Source organism: Nelusetta ayraudi, unplaced genomic scaffold, assembly GCF_046127955.1.
Source record: "Nelusetta ayraudi isolate G7.1 ecotype Tasmania unplaced genomic scaffold, CSIRO-AGI_Nayr_v1 ptg000033l, whole genome shotgun sequence".
NCBI classification, from domain to species: domain Eukaryota; kingdom Metazoa; phylum Chordata; class Actinopteri; order Tetraodontiformes; family Monacanthidae; genus Nelusetta; species Nelusetta ayraudi.
In genome coordinates this window covers 7,591,787-7,608,696 of record NW_027466083.1, presented here as the reverse complement: position 1 = coordinate 7,608,696, position 16,910 = coordinate 7,591,787, and the positions used below count along the sequence as shown (strand labels likewise).

Below are 16,910 nucleotides of genomic sequence, written 5' to 3'. Positions count from 1 at the left end.
TTGTTAAGTCATTGCTGATAATCGAGAACTCATGAACTTGATAAGTGTCTTCACATAGTTGAGTATCACTGATAATAATATATAACTCAGAGAGTTTGTTATTTCAGGAGAGTCCAGCAAACTGGCTGCTCCTCATGTGACTCTGTCAGGACCAATGAGGTAGCTCTCAGTGCCAAAAAGATTGGCGGCTCCTGCTCTAATTGTTCCTTGTGGACTGGTGCTTCCACCTGCTGGAGGCGCTAAACATTACATCACATGTAGTCTCAAATGGGGAGAGGTGGCAAAAGTACGGATACTAAATGTTGAATGAAAGTTGGATCTATATAGATCCAACTTTCATTCTTGAAATTAAGAATGTACAGGTTCGAAAAGGTTCTTAAGTAAAATAAATAAATAAAATAAAATAAATATTTTAATCAACAAAAAAAATTCATTCGTTGATAACTTCTCAAAGATGAATGAACTGACCAGAGATCTTGCATGAGTATCTGGATCGTGTTTAACAGTTTTGCTACTCTTGATAGTATTTTTTTTTTTCAATTGCAGCACAAAAAACTGTAATCAGTAATACAGTAGTTATGATTAGTTATGAATTGGATGTTTACACACAATGACAGCAACCTGGGTTATTTTTTATTTTGATTTTTGTCTGTACTGAATATGTGACAAACAATGACCCCACAACAATTCCCACTCATTTTCACTAAAGTTTTACAACTTTTCAATGACTTTTCATGACCTTACTACAACCCACGAATGCAGACGTGAACTGAATGAAAAACAATGGTTCATGGAACCTCCATGAGATTAAAACAACACATTCTGCTAGTTCGTAAGGGGCATCGTCAAATTTCATGACTTTTCCAAAATGTTCAGTGATTTTACAAAATTCTGTGACGTTTCCAGGCCTGGAGAATTGCACTTGTAAATTGACCAGTTTTCCATGAGCGTGAGAAGCCTGCCCTAAGTTTAGGCACTCATATATATTCCGCTACTTCCAACTGCACAATACTCTTTGACTCATTGGTTGAACGTGACAATGAGTTGCCATTTGGCATGGCATCCACACTGACCTGATGTCAATCTAGCAGAGCACCTTTGGAATGTCTAATTTCAGGACCAATCACAGGTACAGACGTGAGCAAAGAACCTTACAGCCAGAGCCAACATGTGCAACCAATAGAATGGCAGTAGGATAACGCAGCTGCCAAAATCCTTAGAAACCAAGGTTTGTCTATGATCTGGTCATGTGACACACTACCGTTCCTTCATTTTAATATCTGAATAAGACAACTCTGGGATATCTGGGATACAACTCAAATATCCAAGCCAAGCATAAGTAACCAAACTCCAATCAATTTTTCACACATTTGACAGGATATTCACCCGCCTAACTTTATTTCTGTTTCCGAGTCAATGACACGTAAAATGACCTCTAGAGGAAGATCTGCTCTGTGAGCAACTGACACAAACTCAAACACATGTTCATTTTCACGTTTTATTGGCTGAAAAACATCTTCGTGTCGTTTACAGTCGGCGACCACGACGTCCGCCCTTCCTCCTGGTTGAGTCTGATGGGATCGGAGTGACGTCCTCTGAATAAACCAAAGAGGAGAGAAAAACACGCTGATTGAAAGACAGTTGCAACTGAAGTTACTTTTACATTATAGATAATATTCACAAGAAACTATCATTTCTGTAGAATTAACTGTACAGGGTTTATTTGTAAAAGATTTGGCTCACAACAAAACTTCACGTGAAGCACTGATGATACACCTGAACATTATGCATTGCATTATACACGCTGAACCTTCCAACAGAATCAATAATAATCTTGATGAAGGCTCCAGTAACATTTTCTAGTCCTTACAAATGACTTCCACAACAGTCTAGAACTCTACTCAAAATAAGTGTGCCATAGTCTCGAAAAAGAAGAAACAAATGTCCACATACAGCTCATATGGTGTCCCTAACACTGGTCTTAACTACTGCCATATATCCAGCAGCCTATAGAAAGTAAAGACTTCATGCAACATGATCTTCCCATGCTAGAAAGCTCAAATGCAGCATATTTCTGGGTAGGACCCTACAGTGCATATTTGGCGATGGCTGAAACAAGGCATTGCTACAGATTGACTTGCTTTATGAAGGCACAACACTTTCTTTTTTTTTTTATTTACAAGCTGAAATACAAAAAACTTGACTTTTTGAGTCTGACTTTTGACCGAAGTGAATCATGAATGCAATGTCCAGGCCTTTCGTAAATGAGTAAAAAGTTTGATGATGTTTTCCTAAAGATCATTTCCAGCAGATGTTGAGAACTTGAACTTACCGATACGTCCGATCTTCATGCCTGAACGGGCCAAGGCTCTGAGAGCAGACTGAGCACCAGGGCCAGGGGTCTTTGTCCTGTTAAAGATGGTGAAACCAGTCAGTCAAATAGACAGACATGATGCACAGGCAAAGATGGGACATGCGTTTGTGTTTGTTACCTGTTGCCCCCGGTGGCTCTCAGCTTGATATGCAGCGCTGTGATTCCAAGCTCTTTGCAGCGCTGAGCAACATCCTGAGCAGCCAACATGGCAGCATATGGAGAGGACTCATCTCTGTCTGCCTTCACCTTCATCCCTCCAGTCACACGGCAGATGGTCTCCCTGACACCACAAACACAAATGAGAACTAATCCAAGCCCAGTGGAATACATACAGTGTTCCATGTGAAAAATCAGGGAAAATGGAATATGAACTTAAAAGTAAATGCATCAGTTACACACTTCCTGGTCCTAGAGTACACATGGTGCACATGCCTAGCTCAGCATCACCGTTACCAGCAGCATGCAGCATCAATGATGAACAGCCATTAAGTGCGTGCTGAAGACTTACTTGCCCGACAGATCAGTGACGTGGACAAAGGTGTCGTTGAAGGAGGCAAAGATGTGGCACACGCCGAAAACATTTTCTCCTTCGGCCACCTGTGGACCCAGGCTGATGACCTGCTCCTCCTTCTTTTCCTTCCCTTTACGAGGAGCCATTGTCTGAGGAAACAAGAGGTTGTCAAGCAATCATATACAAGTCTGCCATCACTGCACATCTAAGAACTGGTCCGTGATCTGCTCAACAGTAGGGAGAACTGTACGACCCAAGATAGTGACAGTACCAGCACTATCAAAACATCCCAAAGTCCCAAATAAAATGGAGACAACTGGGTGAATAGTTGTTCAACACTGGAATAAACTGGAAAAACAACATTCATATTGTTCTAAAGTTTGCATCATCAGCGAGGACCCATAAGAGCCATGAAAATATTTGTACGAACTGACAGTTGAAACAATAATCCAAGAGCCATCAGTTCACGGCGGCTCACGCCGCAATTTGGTGAATGTAATGCGCCGACACTTCAAAAAGCATGGAATCACTTTACAGTTTAACTTGTTTGCTGAATTTAAATGCACGAGAGAAGGCTTAAACGCCAACGTGCGTTGAACACAGCCAGAGGGTTAGCAGCCTAGCAACATGCTAACGTTAGCCTGCTAGCCCTGACCACCAGCAAACGTACAGCCAAGGCAGAGAGAATCCTACACGTTTGAAACAGCATTATGTCACATACTGTCAGAAGTATTAAAAACTCGGACGACAATTTAGAACTCGTCTTCCCGCGTTTAAACTTTGCACAGGCAGCTAAAATGGCGTCGCGTAGCCGGAGCTAACCGACTGACACACATCGAGACCCGTCACGAAATCGGCGAAAACTAGACTTCTTTCTTCACTCTGGGGAGAAATTTAAACGTAGTAAAATTGATCAACAATCATATATTATATTTGGACGTATGGAGCAATCAGATGTTCACCTATAACAAAGATTAATGTTGGATGAAATGCTGAGAAGAACCCACCTCTGTGTGTCTCTAAACGAAGCAGAAACAAGAAAGGAAAGAACTTCCGCTTCCGGGGGCAAAATTGAGGCGCTCTCTGAACGTGTGGCCGTCGCCGCCAAGTGGACAGAATATGAAACTGAATAAGACAGCATATGATAGAAAGACGACAGTGATAAATAATGACGTCATGATAAAAAATAATATCTTACATTTTTATTGACATATTGATTTATTTATATTCAGCATTTAACGTTGCTCACAGATATTTGTTTGACTGACACAGTTTCACTGTTAATACTTGAAACCTGAGAATTAGTTCTATACCTTTGCATTTGTGTTTAAATTCAAGGACTTGTGACAACAGAGATTAACAAAACTATGACTGAATTGGTTGTATCAGTGCCGTTGTATATTGGTACCTAGAGCATTGAAGAGCTCTGACACAACATGGTTCAATGAATCCTTGCCTGCCCTCAATCACAGATCCCAATGTGGAGGAAATTCATTTACAAAATGATTTACTTGGGCAGATTTACCAGGATGGATAGTCTCAATTGTTGGACAACAGACACTTTTTATATCATCCAGAAACTTTATTTACAAACGTCAATTCCATTTCAACATCAAAAATAAAAAATAAAAAAACAACACAAAACCAAAGTTTCCACCATTAAATGTGATTGAAGACTTGGAGAACACCTCCATTTATTTACAGAAACACCTTCAACACAATGCAGAAGAAGAGGAAGAAGAAGGAAAAGGAGAAGAAGAAACTACAAAAAGATTAAAAACACACTCGTCCCCCACACACACACTATTCACGCTGTTACACACCAAGCATGCAGCATTAGAATTATTACAGTACAGTACAATATTCATCATATTAGAAAAAGCAAAGCAGATATGAAGGCGCTGATTATTGATCTCTGATTATAGAATGTAAAGATGATGGAGAGAAAGTGGTAGGGACTCTTCTGAATCTTTCAGGAAAAAACATTGGTAGTTGTGTATTTTTTAGTTTGCCATTTTCAAATAATATTTAAAGACTTATTTAACATGACACACCAATTTGTTTTGGCATTTTTATGTGTGACACAAATTAGTTCAATGACTGGTATCTTAAAAATGGCGACCGGCACATTGATCAATCCTGCTGCTCCTTGAAAGATTCCTGAAACCAGTGGCTGAGGCTAGAAACAAAGACCACCACCCTGCCTAGGTGTCTGAAACCGAAACCAGAAGCCCAGACAGCAGTGTCTGGATGGCCGGAAGTCATTGTTTTAACTTCACTTGTAAACAACTGGCTCAAAACAGAGAAATGTATATTTGTTTCTTTTTTGAAAAAAACAACCAAAAAAAAAACAATGGGGATTCTTTAATTTCAAGCATTAACACAGAAGCAGCTTTACAGAGTGACATCTCAGATATCTGCAAGTTTTAACCAACACATTAAACTGTCCAAAAGTGGAGATTTAGAAAATACAGACTTGTTTAGGTTATAAAATGGCCGTTGGGTCCAAACTGTCTGTGGATGAGGAGGCTGAACCCGTCTGGGAATCAGGGAAACCCTCACAGGGAGATGTCTAACGCTCGTTAAAGTCCAACTGACAGACAATCTGATTTGACCTCGGAAATAATGCATCCATGAGGTCAACACCGGTTAGTTAGCTGAGTGTGGTTCTTACAGCTTCATGTTGAAGCTGCTTGCTGATATATATTCCCACTGCGTGCACGTCTAATTTGGCACCTTCAGTGGCCCCTTAATTCAGGCTCAGACAATGGCTGAACTACAAGAATCCAAGATGGCTTGTAGTGTAGCTTGCAATGACTTTGAGCTAAGTCTCGAATGACCAACTCACTGAAAAAACTTCACTAGACATTGATGATTGAGACTCCTTCGGCTTGGTTTGGTTTGAACATTCTCACTGCTATGCATACGGTTTATTGCTAGCTTGACCATGTGCGCACTGTGCTCAGACAAGTCACGTGACATGATCCATTAAAACAAACACAGGTACAGTCTTTCTCTTCCAGTATGATCACTTTCCGTGTGGAGGCAGGCTTATGTAGGGCTGAAGAATGTGTCAGCCCCGTCCTCAACTCTTGTGTCAGATAGAGGTTCAGCCCCCTCAGTGTTTAGCTGGGGCGCTAACGGCAGGAAGATGTCAAGTCAAAACCAGTGTAAAGTTTATCAAAACAAACTAACAACACACATCCTCTACATAGTCACACTATGCGTAGCACTGAATGTCCAGAACACTACAAAGCTTTTAAATCTACAAATAAAATAATAATCATATATAATATTTAATAGTGATAACATTGTCATGATAGAAATCTGATTGTACAAAGTTCTACATTCCCCTGACGGTAAAAAGCTGCTCAAAGCCTCTGAGACAAACACAACAGGTCAAAAGTCGCAGAATATCAAAGACAGCACCGCTGGCATTTAGTTAGCTCGTGGCTAGCAGAAACAACGGCTCCCAGTGAAGGATGCTAGCAAGTCAAGTCACTGGAGAGCCAGTAAACAACATGGCAACTGCAAACATAGCCAAAACACAAAACACAAAGTCCTGCATGCAGAAAATCACATCATCTGTACAGAGTAAACACGAGGAAGAAGCCCAACCCTTCCCACAGAACTCCAGCCAGAAAACCAACAATTTCATAACCTCACAACTGCAGGAAGGGAACCAATAAAAAATCAGGACCAAGAGCCAACACCGGGGTCTGATGGACAGAGCTCGCTATAAAAGACAAATCGAACCAAATAATTCTGATTGGCTCGTCAGTCAACAAATTCTAATCGTGATTCTATTAGTGATAAGATAGGTTATGAATGAATGACTTTATCTATCTATCTATCTATCTATCTATCTATCTATCTATCTATCTATCTATCTATCTATCTACCTATCTATCTATCTATCTATCTATCTATCTATCTATCTATCTACCTATCTATCTGTCTATCTGTCTATCTATCTATCTGTCTGTCTATCTATCTATCTAATAAGCCCTATGTTTTTCATGCGTGTCCAATAGTACAATAGTGGTCCTCCTACTTTCCTTTCCTGGTTTTGTAGCATTTTCTCTGCCCCCCTGCTAAATTCCACAGAGTCTTGTTGGCCCTGAAAGAACATGTGAACTAAAGTTGGTGGCTGATGATAGCACAGCATGCGCCTGTGGCCACATAAGGCCTCCTCCTGGTGGGCGGGGCTTCAATGGAGGTGTGGCTGTTCATGGAAGATCGCATGTGGAGAGCGATGGAAGCTCACGGAGCTCTCCGAACACGACGGAAGCAGAAAGACGACGTCCAACATTACCAAGTCAAGTGATCAGCGTGCTTTCATCTTTCCCTGAACTGCTTAATCTAACATTCAGCAATGATGATCAGATCATTGGAGAATGGAGTTATAATGATTATAGTGCTGATTGTTGTTTTTAATTGGAATAATAACGTGTCATTTTAATCTGATGAAACAAACATTATTGACTAATTGAAAAAAAAAAATAGACAAATTAATCTACATGTGGACTATTTCAATTCATCCCTCATAATACTATGTCAGCTGAACAACTGAGCGTTTTGCATTTGGGTCAGTTATTCTAAATTTTAATTGATAGCATCCTTTTATTACAGTAATTTGTGATTTTGTGGTGCCATGAAAACATTAAGTATGAATCTATTGATTCGTGTAACACTATGAAGAATAAAACTTTCTAATGAAAGATTTTGGCATTTTAACGTGGAAACAAATAACTGACTAATTTAGGTCTGCAGACAGCCCCACTTTGATTAGCTGATGACTAACAGTGAAGTAATTAAGAGTTGCTTTAATGGTCGATTAAAGGTATTGAGTCAGAGTGAAGGAGGCATAGGTTCTGTCAGCTTCCTCAAATCAAGCTGAAGAGGGAAGTGTAGTCTTTTATGTTGTTGCATGATTACAATATGTGCTGCTTGGATCATCAGGAGGGGCCTGGATAACACAAAGTCCAGACAGGATGATTGGTTAATTGATCATACAGTTCTCTACAGTCAGGCCCAATCCCCCACCTCCATCTGGTTCTCCTTCTTCTAAATCCTGATTGGTAGGTGTCAGACACCTGGCCCACTGTAGGTCAATCTGCTGTCAAGGCAATGGCGCTCCCAACAAAGACCCGCCCCTTTCTTGGAGTTAACTGGAAGGACAGAAAAACAACAGAATGCAAATCCATCATAACCTATTTCTCAATCTTACACTTTGGGTCTTCATAATAGTCACCCTTTAAAATGACCTATGATTTGTAAAATCAGGTTCATTTAATCAGGTTTAAACTGACCCAATTAACCCGATTAATCTCTCAGATTAATATGGTTTTAAAGGGCCAGTTAACTGGCGTCTGACCTCTTCTTACTTGCTGAGCGTGGACGGGGATCCTGAGCGATGGAAATGGACGATTTGCCACTTGCCATCACGGCGGTGCCACACCCGAGTCTCCTCTGACTGGGCGGTGCGGGGCGTGCCGTTGTTATCAATATACTGAGTGACGCGGATGTAGGCAATGCAGGCAGCCTCTTCACCCACCAGGTGGATGTGAGGGTTCAGGATGGTGGTGTGGACAGGTTTGCTGTTTTTGGACCACACTGGAGGAGACACAGGGATTTAGAATCAGTTGCAGGGTGCCGTCACCGCAAAACATAAATCAGACTAGCACCAATTGCTATGAACTTACAGTTTTCAAAATAAAAGCGGTGGAAGTCGAGACCCTCAACCAGATTCCCCAAGGCTTCAGGCTCAAACGCCGTCACGGCCGGGTCGCACATTTTACTGAAAAGAGGCAGACAAAAAAAAAAAAAAAATCACCATTAGAGTCTATATTAACTATCTGCGTGTGTGTGTGTGCACGTATGTGACATACGTGTAGCTCTCAAAGTCCCCGTTGCTGATCGCTTCAATGAGCTGCTCGGTGACTTTAATGATGTCCTGTTTCCTCACTGAGACACAGACAGGCAAATGGCAATTATTGATATTGAACAGATGTTTCCCTACTGAAGCTTCAGTCATTAGTGTGTGTGTGCGTGTGCGCGCGTGTGTGTGTGCGTGTATGTGTGTGTGTATACCTCGGGTGTCTTCATCCTCAATCGTAGTGTTTGTGCTCTCTGAGGATTCCTACAGCACCAACATGAGTCATAAAGACAGGAAATTCAGCTTGGCATTGCCAAAGAGAGCTCCAAACACAACATTATAGAAGAAACATTATAAATCTGGTCCTCAGTTATAGTATAGTTATAGCATTACTAAGTTTAGTTATACTGGACAGCACAAATGCATAATGATACGTGTGTGAGTGTGTGTGTGTGTGTGTGTGTGTGTGTGTGTGTGCATGCGTGTGTGCGTGCATTTCAGTCATAAATGGATCAAGAATAAGTCATATTTAAAAAGAAGAAATAATGTTTACCTTGACTCCATCTGCCTTCTTGTTGCTTCCACTCTTTCCTCCTGAACGAGGGATGAGCACAAAAAGAAAGAGAAGCAGGATGGTCAAAAAGAATGGAACGAAGGCAGAAAAGAGGAGGGAAGGCATTGCAGTCCCAACCAATGTGGCACACTGAAAGGAAATACTTCATACAAAATAGAGCCAAAATCAATAAAGTCAGCGCAACAGAGAAGAAAAGAGCCCAGAAAACTGGACTGTGGTCATTTCCCAAGTTCTCCTTGATTGACCAACTGTTGGGCTGACTGTCTGTCGCTCTCACTGAAGCTGACAGACAGGTGGAGGATGGCCAGCTGAGAGCAGAGGCTAATTTTAGTTGGAGACCAGAAACATTCCTAAGTCCAATGGTGGGAAACTCGCCATCCTCCCTGGTCTCATGACTGCAACACACCGTTTTGGACCAATGACAGTTATCCTCGCAAAACATGCAAAAGGTTGAAGTTTTGAGTTATGGAGGGTGTGAAGCCATGCTGGCATGTTTACCCCGCCCTTCCATTAGTCAATATCTCTAACACAGAACAAGCACGACCTGCTTGCCAGCCCATTCAAAAATCTCCCTCCGTCCAGCATTGATTGCCTTCGATTGTTGCTTATGAGGTAATCAGTGCTACTTGTGTGTGAAGCCTGTTTGTTTCCCCAGCCGCTGCTCTCCCGGTGGTTTCCATTCTATCTATAGAGCTTTGGTATTCCAAGTGCTTAGACCTGACAACAGCTGCGGAAACGCGCACAATAGCACACACTGACACACACAGACACATACAGACACACACAGACACACACATTCCCTCAGTGTTAACCTGTTAATCGCGTGTGCACCGGCAGCTGATTGGCCGGTTTAACCCCCTGCTACTGAAACACAAACCGGCAGGTCAAAGGCCAGTAGCCCTCCGTCCCCAAATCACTGCTTGCTGGTCATGTGACCTGCGGGTGAACTCACCGGAGAAATTCCTGGTAGCCAACATGGTGGTCAGGATGGCTCCCTGGAGAAACAAAGAGGGGAAGGTGGGAGGAGTTTACACTGTTGTTAATCACAGAGGTCATGATGGCCACAGGAAGTGTCATCACAGGGTTGATACGTGACACTAGAGCTGTCAAAACACACAACACTCGACAAAGAGTTCACCAAGCATACTGGATGGAATGCTTGTCACATCTGGCATGGAGCCAAGAGTTATTTTTGTTGGTTGTGTCCTGCTACCTCACAACTAAACTCTGCCCTTCGCTAGTGCCTCTTTCTCCACAAGGAAACAGATTGGGCCAGGTTGTTTTGGACAGACTGACAACAAAACCATTGGAATGTTTGCAACACTGACTTTTCAGATGTTTTCATGTAAAAGAAGCAAAACTGAAAGCAGTTGCTTGTGACTTGTGACGTATTGGTGACTTTCTGCAATCTTGTGTTTACCTTAAGTTTCCTCCTGGCATTGAACTTCTTCAGACATTCGACTGTTTCCTGTCTGTGCATGCAGGATGCCACGGTGGACCGATGCTAGGAAGAAGATCAGGCATCATCATTAGTATCCTCCTCCTCCTCATCATCATCATCATCCTCATCACCACAGTCACTATGAACAAAAAGTGAAGAGGTGAAAGCCTCACAGAGATCCAGGGGTGTTTGAGTGCCTCAGCTGCTGTGATCCGTTTGGAGGGATTGATGGTCAACATCTTATTGATGAGATCTTTGGCTTCTGGAGTCACCGTGTCCCACTCAGGAGATGGAAACTATGGGACAGGAAGAGTATCATCTCATTAAGCCATTCTCAACCAAAATCCAAGACCCTCTGTAAATGATTAAACTTTACTGTCTCATGCTCATGTTCAGACCTACATCATAAGCCCCAGCTTTAATCTGCTGGTAGAGACGATGCTGATCTTCATCCCAAAATGGAGGATAACCAACCAATAAAATGTAGAGGATTACACCTGAGGGAGAAAGAGTGAATACATCTCATCGCAGAGTAGTCAGGGGACAAGAAGAAAAGGAGAGTAGACAAGGGACTTACCACATGCCCAGAGGTCGACTGCTTTCCCATACGGATCCTTTCTCAGGACCTCTGGAGAGAGATAACCAGGAGTGCCAGCAAAGCCTAGAAAACAGCACAAGACAAAGACCAGCTTCAGATAAAGCCTGAATCTCGACTCGCACCTCACTGATAACTGACGCCGCACAGCACCGCCTCTGGGGAACAACCAGGCTAACACTTAGGACAAACTGTAGTGCATCGAATGTGTTTCGATGTGGTACAAACAGTGTTATACTGCTGTGCAGCCAGAGAATGCTGCAATGCAATCCAAGGAACCACTGGCTTGCTGCAAAGGTCCTTGCTTCTGGGACAATTAAGCCTCGTCTTATCTTACAGATGTTGCTTACCGAACCATGCCTGCTGTTCTCCCTCCACCTCTATGGCAAGGCCAAAGTCAGCCAGTTTCACGGCTGCTCCTTTTGACTTGGATGCCAGAAGCAGGTTCTCCGGCTGCAGACACACAAGATGGGATCACATGCTTACAGGGCACATCGGTTTATGAGGTGCAAACAGGTCCTTGAACTGAATGAGCTGCTGAGTTGTTATTGGCATGATAAGTTTAAATTTCCCATGATGCACTGAGATCTGGGTCTCATTATTGCACAATACAATAATGTGCAATAAGCCTGATAGCAGCAACCCTAGTGATTGCAAAGAAATGACAAATGGCTGTCAGATACCTTCAAGTCTCGATGGACCACACCCATCTGGTGACAGTGTAGGACCGCCTCTAAAATTTGCTGGATACAGTGGCTGTAGAGGGAAGTCAGAGGTCAGAGGTGAGCCAGCAGAGGATGAGACAGGGAGAGAAGGAGTAAAGGTACCTGGCATCGGCTTCACTGTAATATTCTCTGGCTACAATGTCTTCAAACAGCTCTCCCCCCGTCACCCTGATGACAGTGTCAACCAAAAAACAAAAACGACAAGAAGAAAAAACCCATGGTTAACAACTCGATGTGTCGGTCTGTAGCAAGTGATCAGAACGGTTTTGATTGAATGAGTGTGATGAACCCACAGGTCGAAGATGAGGTAATGATGGGCCTCCTCTGAGATGCTGTCATGGAGCCGCACTAGGATGGGAAGAGGGGGAAGAAAAAGTAAAACCCATCAGTCTCATAGTCTCTCCTCCTCCTCTCTCTCTCTCACACACACAGTAACACATGGCCTCCAGTCCCAAGCATTGTGCACCAATTTTTACATTTACTGCAGTGACAGTTGTTTGCGTGTTTGTACAGTCTTGGTATGGATTGTGTAAGAGCAGAGAGAAGCTGCCCACACACACACACACACACATACACACACACACACACACACACACACTCACACATACGCAGTCATACCTGTGTGAGGCACTCAGAGAAATAATCAGGTTTTTCTCTTGAAATACTCCTACACAGTGCAGCAGTGGGATTTGTGTGTGTGTGCGTGTGTGTGTGTGTAGGAGGAGGAGAGAGGGTTTGATGCCTTCACCTAAGGACACTGTTGCCTAGCAACGCACACACACAGCTTTATGTAACTCTGGCACTGTTCTGCCTGCCCACACGGAGCTCTGATTGGACACCGAATCGGGCCACGAATGCTATTGGCTGTCACATAACCACATGAGCTCATAAATGACTGATTGACTGACTGACTGTAATGAAAACGGTTTAAGCTGTCAGTCAGTGAGGACTTTTACTGTGAAGTGCTCACAGGAAGTGTGGCTTGCTCCAACAGCAAACATCGGTGATTTTGGTAATGATGCGATGAGTACATGTTCCTGTGAGTAGCACCATGTGTAGGTTGTGTCGAGTGTATATCCGGCCTACCGATGTTGGGGTGCTTCAGCAAACGGCAGATCCGAGCCTCACGATCCAACTTCTGGTGATCTGCCAATACACCACACACACACACACACACACACACACACACACACACACACACACACACACACACAGAGTAGAGCTGTGTGATACATTCAATGGCATCATGCATCAACCGATGGTCGACTGTTGTTTAACCATCAACAGCAGGAGGCGCTCTCCTTGACTCTTCCAGATACTGCCTGGTTCTCCCCATTTGGTCTCCTTCATTCCCCTCATCTTTGTCTCACAAGCAGAAATCCATCTCGATATCACCAACAAGTCAAGGATGAAGATGATCAATACGCAAGTGAACAAATGCACAAACCGATCAAAGATATCAGTAGTTTACATCAAATCATTAACAGAATTCGACACATGTACCCACTTGCAGCCAGACTTGAGCGCACATGCGCGTGTGCGCACACTCACGCACACGCGCGCGCAAAGAAACCGATTTCTTTGAGAGGTGTTGCTAAGCAACCACAAGAAATCTTGTGAATTAAATTTTTTTTTTTAAATCTACCGTGAAGAGACAGAGTGAAGGTTCGACAGACAGACACACTGATGGGCAGACAGTCAGACTAACTCACAGGAGTTGTTCTGCTGGACTCTGGGCTCCACAGCTGGTGAAGGTTTTCTGCCTGAGGTGGTTCTGATTATGTACAGAAGTTCCCAGAATCTTCTCGTATCAAGCTAATCTGAATCTGTCCTCCAGAACCACCTGCGCAAACCGAGGACCAACCCATTACCGCCTCCTGCCTTGCAGGTGACGCTACTGTAGATTTTAAATGCGAGTTGCAAAGCCACAGAGAATGGGTTCTCTGCCTGTAGGGTTGGAGTTTATTTCGAAGACCAGTAACGTTACTCGGGATCGAACGCAGATAGCCATAGTGTTTAATGCTAAAGTATGTGAAGAAAGAGGAGTTTGAAAACTCAGATTGTTAAAAATACACACACGATGTGCTGTCCAAATGAAAGTATGTGAGCTTGAACAGTCATGCTGTTTACTTAATACCATTGCAACTTCTCTGGGGGTGTCTATCACCCAGAGGACTTATCGCCATTCTAGTGTATCATTGGACAAATGCAGGCCCCTCGGTGGGAGATGCTGTAGCTCCTGGTGAAGCTTGATGGTGAACACTGATGTTTTCAGGCCAGCAGAGGACCAATCAGGTGCAGATTCTTACCTCTGGCAGAGAGCTTCTTGGTGTTGATGATTTTGGCAGCATACTCTTGACCAGACAGCACCTTCACACATCGACGCACCACTGAAAACGCTCCCCTGAAACACACAAGGACCCATTCACCTCCCACTGTATTCAAACAGAGTGAAAGAACATCATCGGACATTTTAATTAATTCTAGCATGTTTGGCCTGAACCCGTCCTGCCGTGGACACTGCAATAATTGATATCTAAGGGACTTTTTTCTTCTTTTTTTTTTTTTTATCTCTGTGTATCAGCTTGAGGAAGACAGGGTTGACACTCAGTTGAGACAAGTCAACACTAGCAGCAACACATTATAGAGTTTGCTGTTCCCCAGCCTGTATGTGGAAAGCCTGTTAAAAGAAACAATTATACCTCCTCATTATTACACTGTATCTGGCCACTGCTCAAGTGGGTGGGGGCACTGGCCAGATGAATCATGGGAAACCGAAAAAGTTGTCAGCTGTCTTACAGACAGAATGGGGATGGTGATCAGAGGCTGTCATATTGATGAGTATTGATTTCAATTTGGTCCTGAAACGAAAAGATTGTGTCTGAGCTGCTCATGAAGCAGCGATCTGCCGCCCACCATCACATTATGTAAGAGACCTGGCATTGTGTGTGTGTGTGTGTGTGTGTGTGTGTGTGTGTGTGTGTGTGTGTGTGTGTGTGTGTGTGCGCGCGCGCGCACGCGCGTGTGTCTGTGTGGCTGTGGGTAGTGAGTGGGATGAGGTCAGAAAGGTGACACACTCATCTCTATCTATCTATCTATCTATCTATCTATCTATCTATTGCATTTTCATCATGCTACGGCTGAGATGTGAAATTAAACTTAACTCCCCTGGTTTATTTCACACTATCAATAATTTTGCTTGCATTGAATGATTATCAAAAAAAATATTTAGCGACACTGAACGATAAAATCAAAAAATATAACAATTGCATTTAATTAGATAAAAAATGTAGCTGAAGATATGGGAACACATCTTTTATTGCTAGTATTTGAAAACAAATTCTAAAGAAATTCAAAAGAAATATCAAATTAAAAGGAACCTGCAGAAATACTGAATATAATTAACCGTAGATGTGAAAGAGTTTTTAATAACGGACATAAGTATAAAACATAAATATACTATTATACCTGTAATTTATAAAGTGCCCAAGTACTTATATTGAGGATGACAGCAATAAGGAAGATGGGCTTTATATGGAAGATAAGAGGAGTGTAGGGATGATGAGCAATAATTGTAAGGATGGGCATGGGAGCATGATAAGGATAGTGGGGGTGATGATGATGATGATGATGATGATGATGATGAAGATGAAGATGAAGATGATAGGGGATACTGACTTGCCCAGCTCTTCATACAGCTGATACTCTTCGGTGAAACGAGTGCAGATAACCGTTGCCATGTTGACCCGGCGAGGCGGGGGTCAGGGGGCTTCCTGTCCGTCTTCCTCTGGGGAGGATGTTGATAAAGGTGGTGAAGAAGAGGCCAAGAGTTAGAGCAGTCTTCCAGCAGGGTGCAAGAGGAAGACAGAGGGAGAAGAAGGACAGGAGGGGATAGAGGGAGAGCTTTGGTCCTGACAGAGGAGTGGAGAGGAAAGGAGAGGAGAGGAGAGGAGGAAGAGGAGGAGGAAGAAGAGGAGGAAGGAGAAGAGGAAGATGATGGAGAGAGCAGTAAGACGGCAACGTCTCTCCGTCCCTCTGTCCCAATCTGTGGGAGAGAGAGACGCTTTCAGACGCTCCACCTGCCCGCCTACTTCTCCATCAGCCAATCGTCGGTGGGGGCACACACACACACACAAACACACACATACACATACACATGCACACACACACACAGGGTCGCCATGGTAACTGCATCCCTCTGTCTGTGCTGAAGAGTACGACTGCAAACACACAGATTACTCAAGAACAGAAACTGCAGAACTATAAATATTACTGCAGACTGCAGCTAAAGCTATGCTAAATCACCGCTAACATCGCTAACCACGCAGACAACTGTGTCTCTACCGACACAACCCGTGGTGACTGTGAGATGATGCCGCAGGGTAATTGCCATCATGGGTCATGTGACCTCCGGGTAAATTAGGCCACTTATAACTCTGAGAGTATTACAACGGCTGTCACACGTTTGTGTGCACGCACACACACCCTACCCACACACCGGTTATTCCAACTAATAGCTCCCAGGTGAGTCCACCTCAGACTAAGAGGCCTCTGAGGAAATTTCACAGCGATCGTGTGGTGTGCTGCAAACAAGGTAGAGGACACCACAAATACTGATCAGTATCCTGCTCCCAAAGCTCAACTTCATTCTGTCAATGAGGAATCAAACAAAAACCATTCATGTCCTGCTCTGACGTAAATGCGGTCCAATTGCAGGCCAGCTTTATCCACTGATTGTTGACTCTGGGACAAAAAAAACATTCACCTCCAGCTCTGCCACAAATCCTGACCAATCACAGGTCAGCTTCATCT

General features: G+C 43.3%; 2 protein-coding genes across 4 annotated transcripts; both read right to left on the bottom strand.

The window, feature by feature from the left end:
• Positions 1 to 1,484: 1,484 nt before the first annotated feature.
• Positions 1,485 to 4,003, bottom strand: rps14 (ribosomal protein S14). Of its 2 annotated transcripts, none has more exons than XM_076032092.1 (5): positions 3,893 to 4,003; positions 2,883 to 3,034; positions 2,493 to 2,654; positions 2,333 to 2,409; positions 1,485 to 1,595 (listed from the first exon to the last, which is right to left on the bottom strand). In XM_076032092.1, the coding sequence occupies exons 2-5, from the start codon at positions 3,029 to 3,031 to the stop codon at positions 1,528 to 1,530; spliced, it is 456 nt and encodes a 151-aa protein (XP_075888207.1). In that variant the 5' UTR covers positions 3,032 to 3,034; positions 3,893 to 4,003; the 3' UTR covers positions 1,485 to 1,527. The 2 variants fall into 2 exon arrangements, with proteins under 2 accessions (XP_075888207.1, XP_075888209.1); XM_076032094.1 differs by having other exon boundaries at positions 3,848 to 3,927.
• A 3,278-nt stretch (positions 4,004 to 7,281) lies between these two features.
• On the bottom strand, positions 7,282 to 16,147 carry camk2a (calcium/calmodulin-dependent protein kinase II alpha). Of its 2 annotated transcripts, none has more exons than XM_076032091.1 (18): positions 15,777 to 16,147; positions 14,408 to 14,502; positions 13,185 to 13,244; positions 12,392 to 12,446; positions 12,201 to 12,266; positions 12,057 to 12,129; positions 11,724 to 11,826; positions 11,356 to 11,439; positions 11,181 to 11,275; positions 10,952 to 11,074; positions 10,758 to 10,841; positions 10,290 to 10,332; positions 9,317 to 9,357; positions 8,979 to 9,027; positions 8,777 to 8,852; positions 8,591 to 8,685; positions 8,263 to 8,501; positions 7,282 to 8,056 (listed from the first exon to the last, which is right to left on the bottom strand). In XM_076032091.1, exons 1-17 carry the CDS (start codon positions 15,836 to 15,838, stop codon positions 8,269 to 8,271), a joined length of 1,437 nt encoding a protein of 478 aa, XP_075888206.1. In that variant the 5' UTR covers positions 15,839 to 16,147; the 3' UTR covers positions 7,282 to 8,056; positions 8,263 to 8,268. The 2 variants fall into 2 exon arrangements, with proteins under 2 accessions (XP_075888206.1, XP_075888205.1); XM_076032090.1 differs by having other exon boundaries at positions 8,273 to 8,501.
• Between the last annotated feature and the right edge of the window lie 763 nt (positions 16,148 to 16,910).

Excerpts from the sequence above, each read along its gene's own strand:
- camk2a (XM_076032091.1), bottom strand. The coding sequence starts at position 15,838 with ATGGCAACGGTTATCTGCACTCGTTTCACCGAAGAGTATCAGCTGTAT. Across the intron at positions 13,245-14,407 it reads CAAGAAGCTCTCTGCCAGAG|ATCACCAGAAGTTGGATCGT; the intron begins GTAAGAATCTGC and ends GTGTATTGGCAG. Across the intron at positions 11,276-11,355 it reads AGTCGACCTCTGGGCATGTG|GTGTAATCCTCTACATTTTA; the intron begins GTAAGTCCCTTG and ends TTTCTCCCTCAG.
- rps14 (XM_076032092.1), bottom strand. The coding sequence starts at position 3,031 with ATGGCTCCTCGTAAAGGGAAGGAAAAGAAGGAGGAGCAGGTCATCAGC. Across the intron at positions 2,655-2,882 it reads GTCACTGATCTGTCGGGCAA|GGAGACCATCTGCCGTGTGA; the intron begins GTAAGTCTTCAG and ends TTGTGGTGTCAG. Across the intron at positions 2,410-2,492 it reads AGAGCCACCGGGGGCAACAG|GACAAAGACCCCTGGCCCTG; the intron begins GTAACAAACACA and ends CATCTTTAACAG.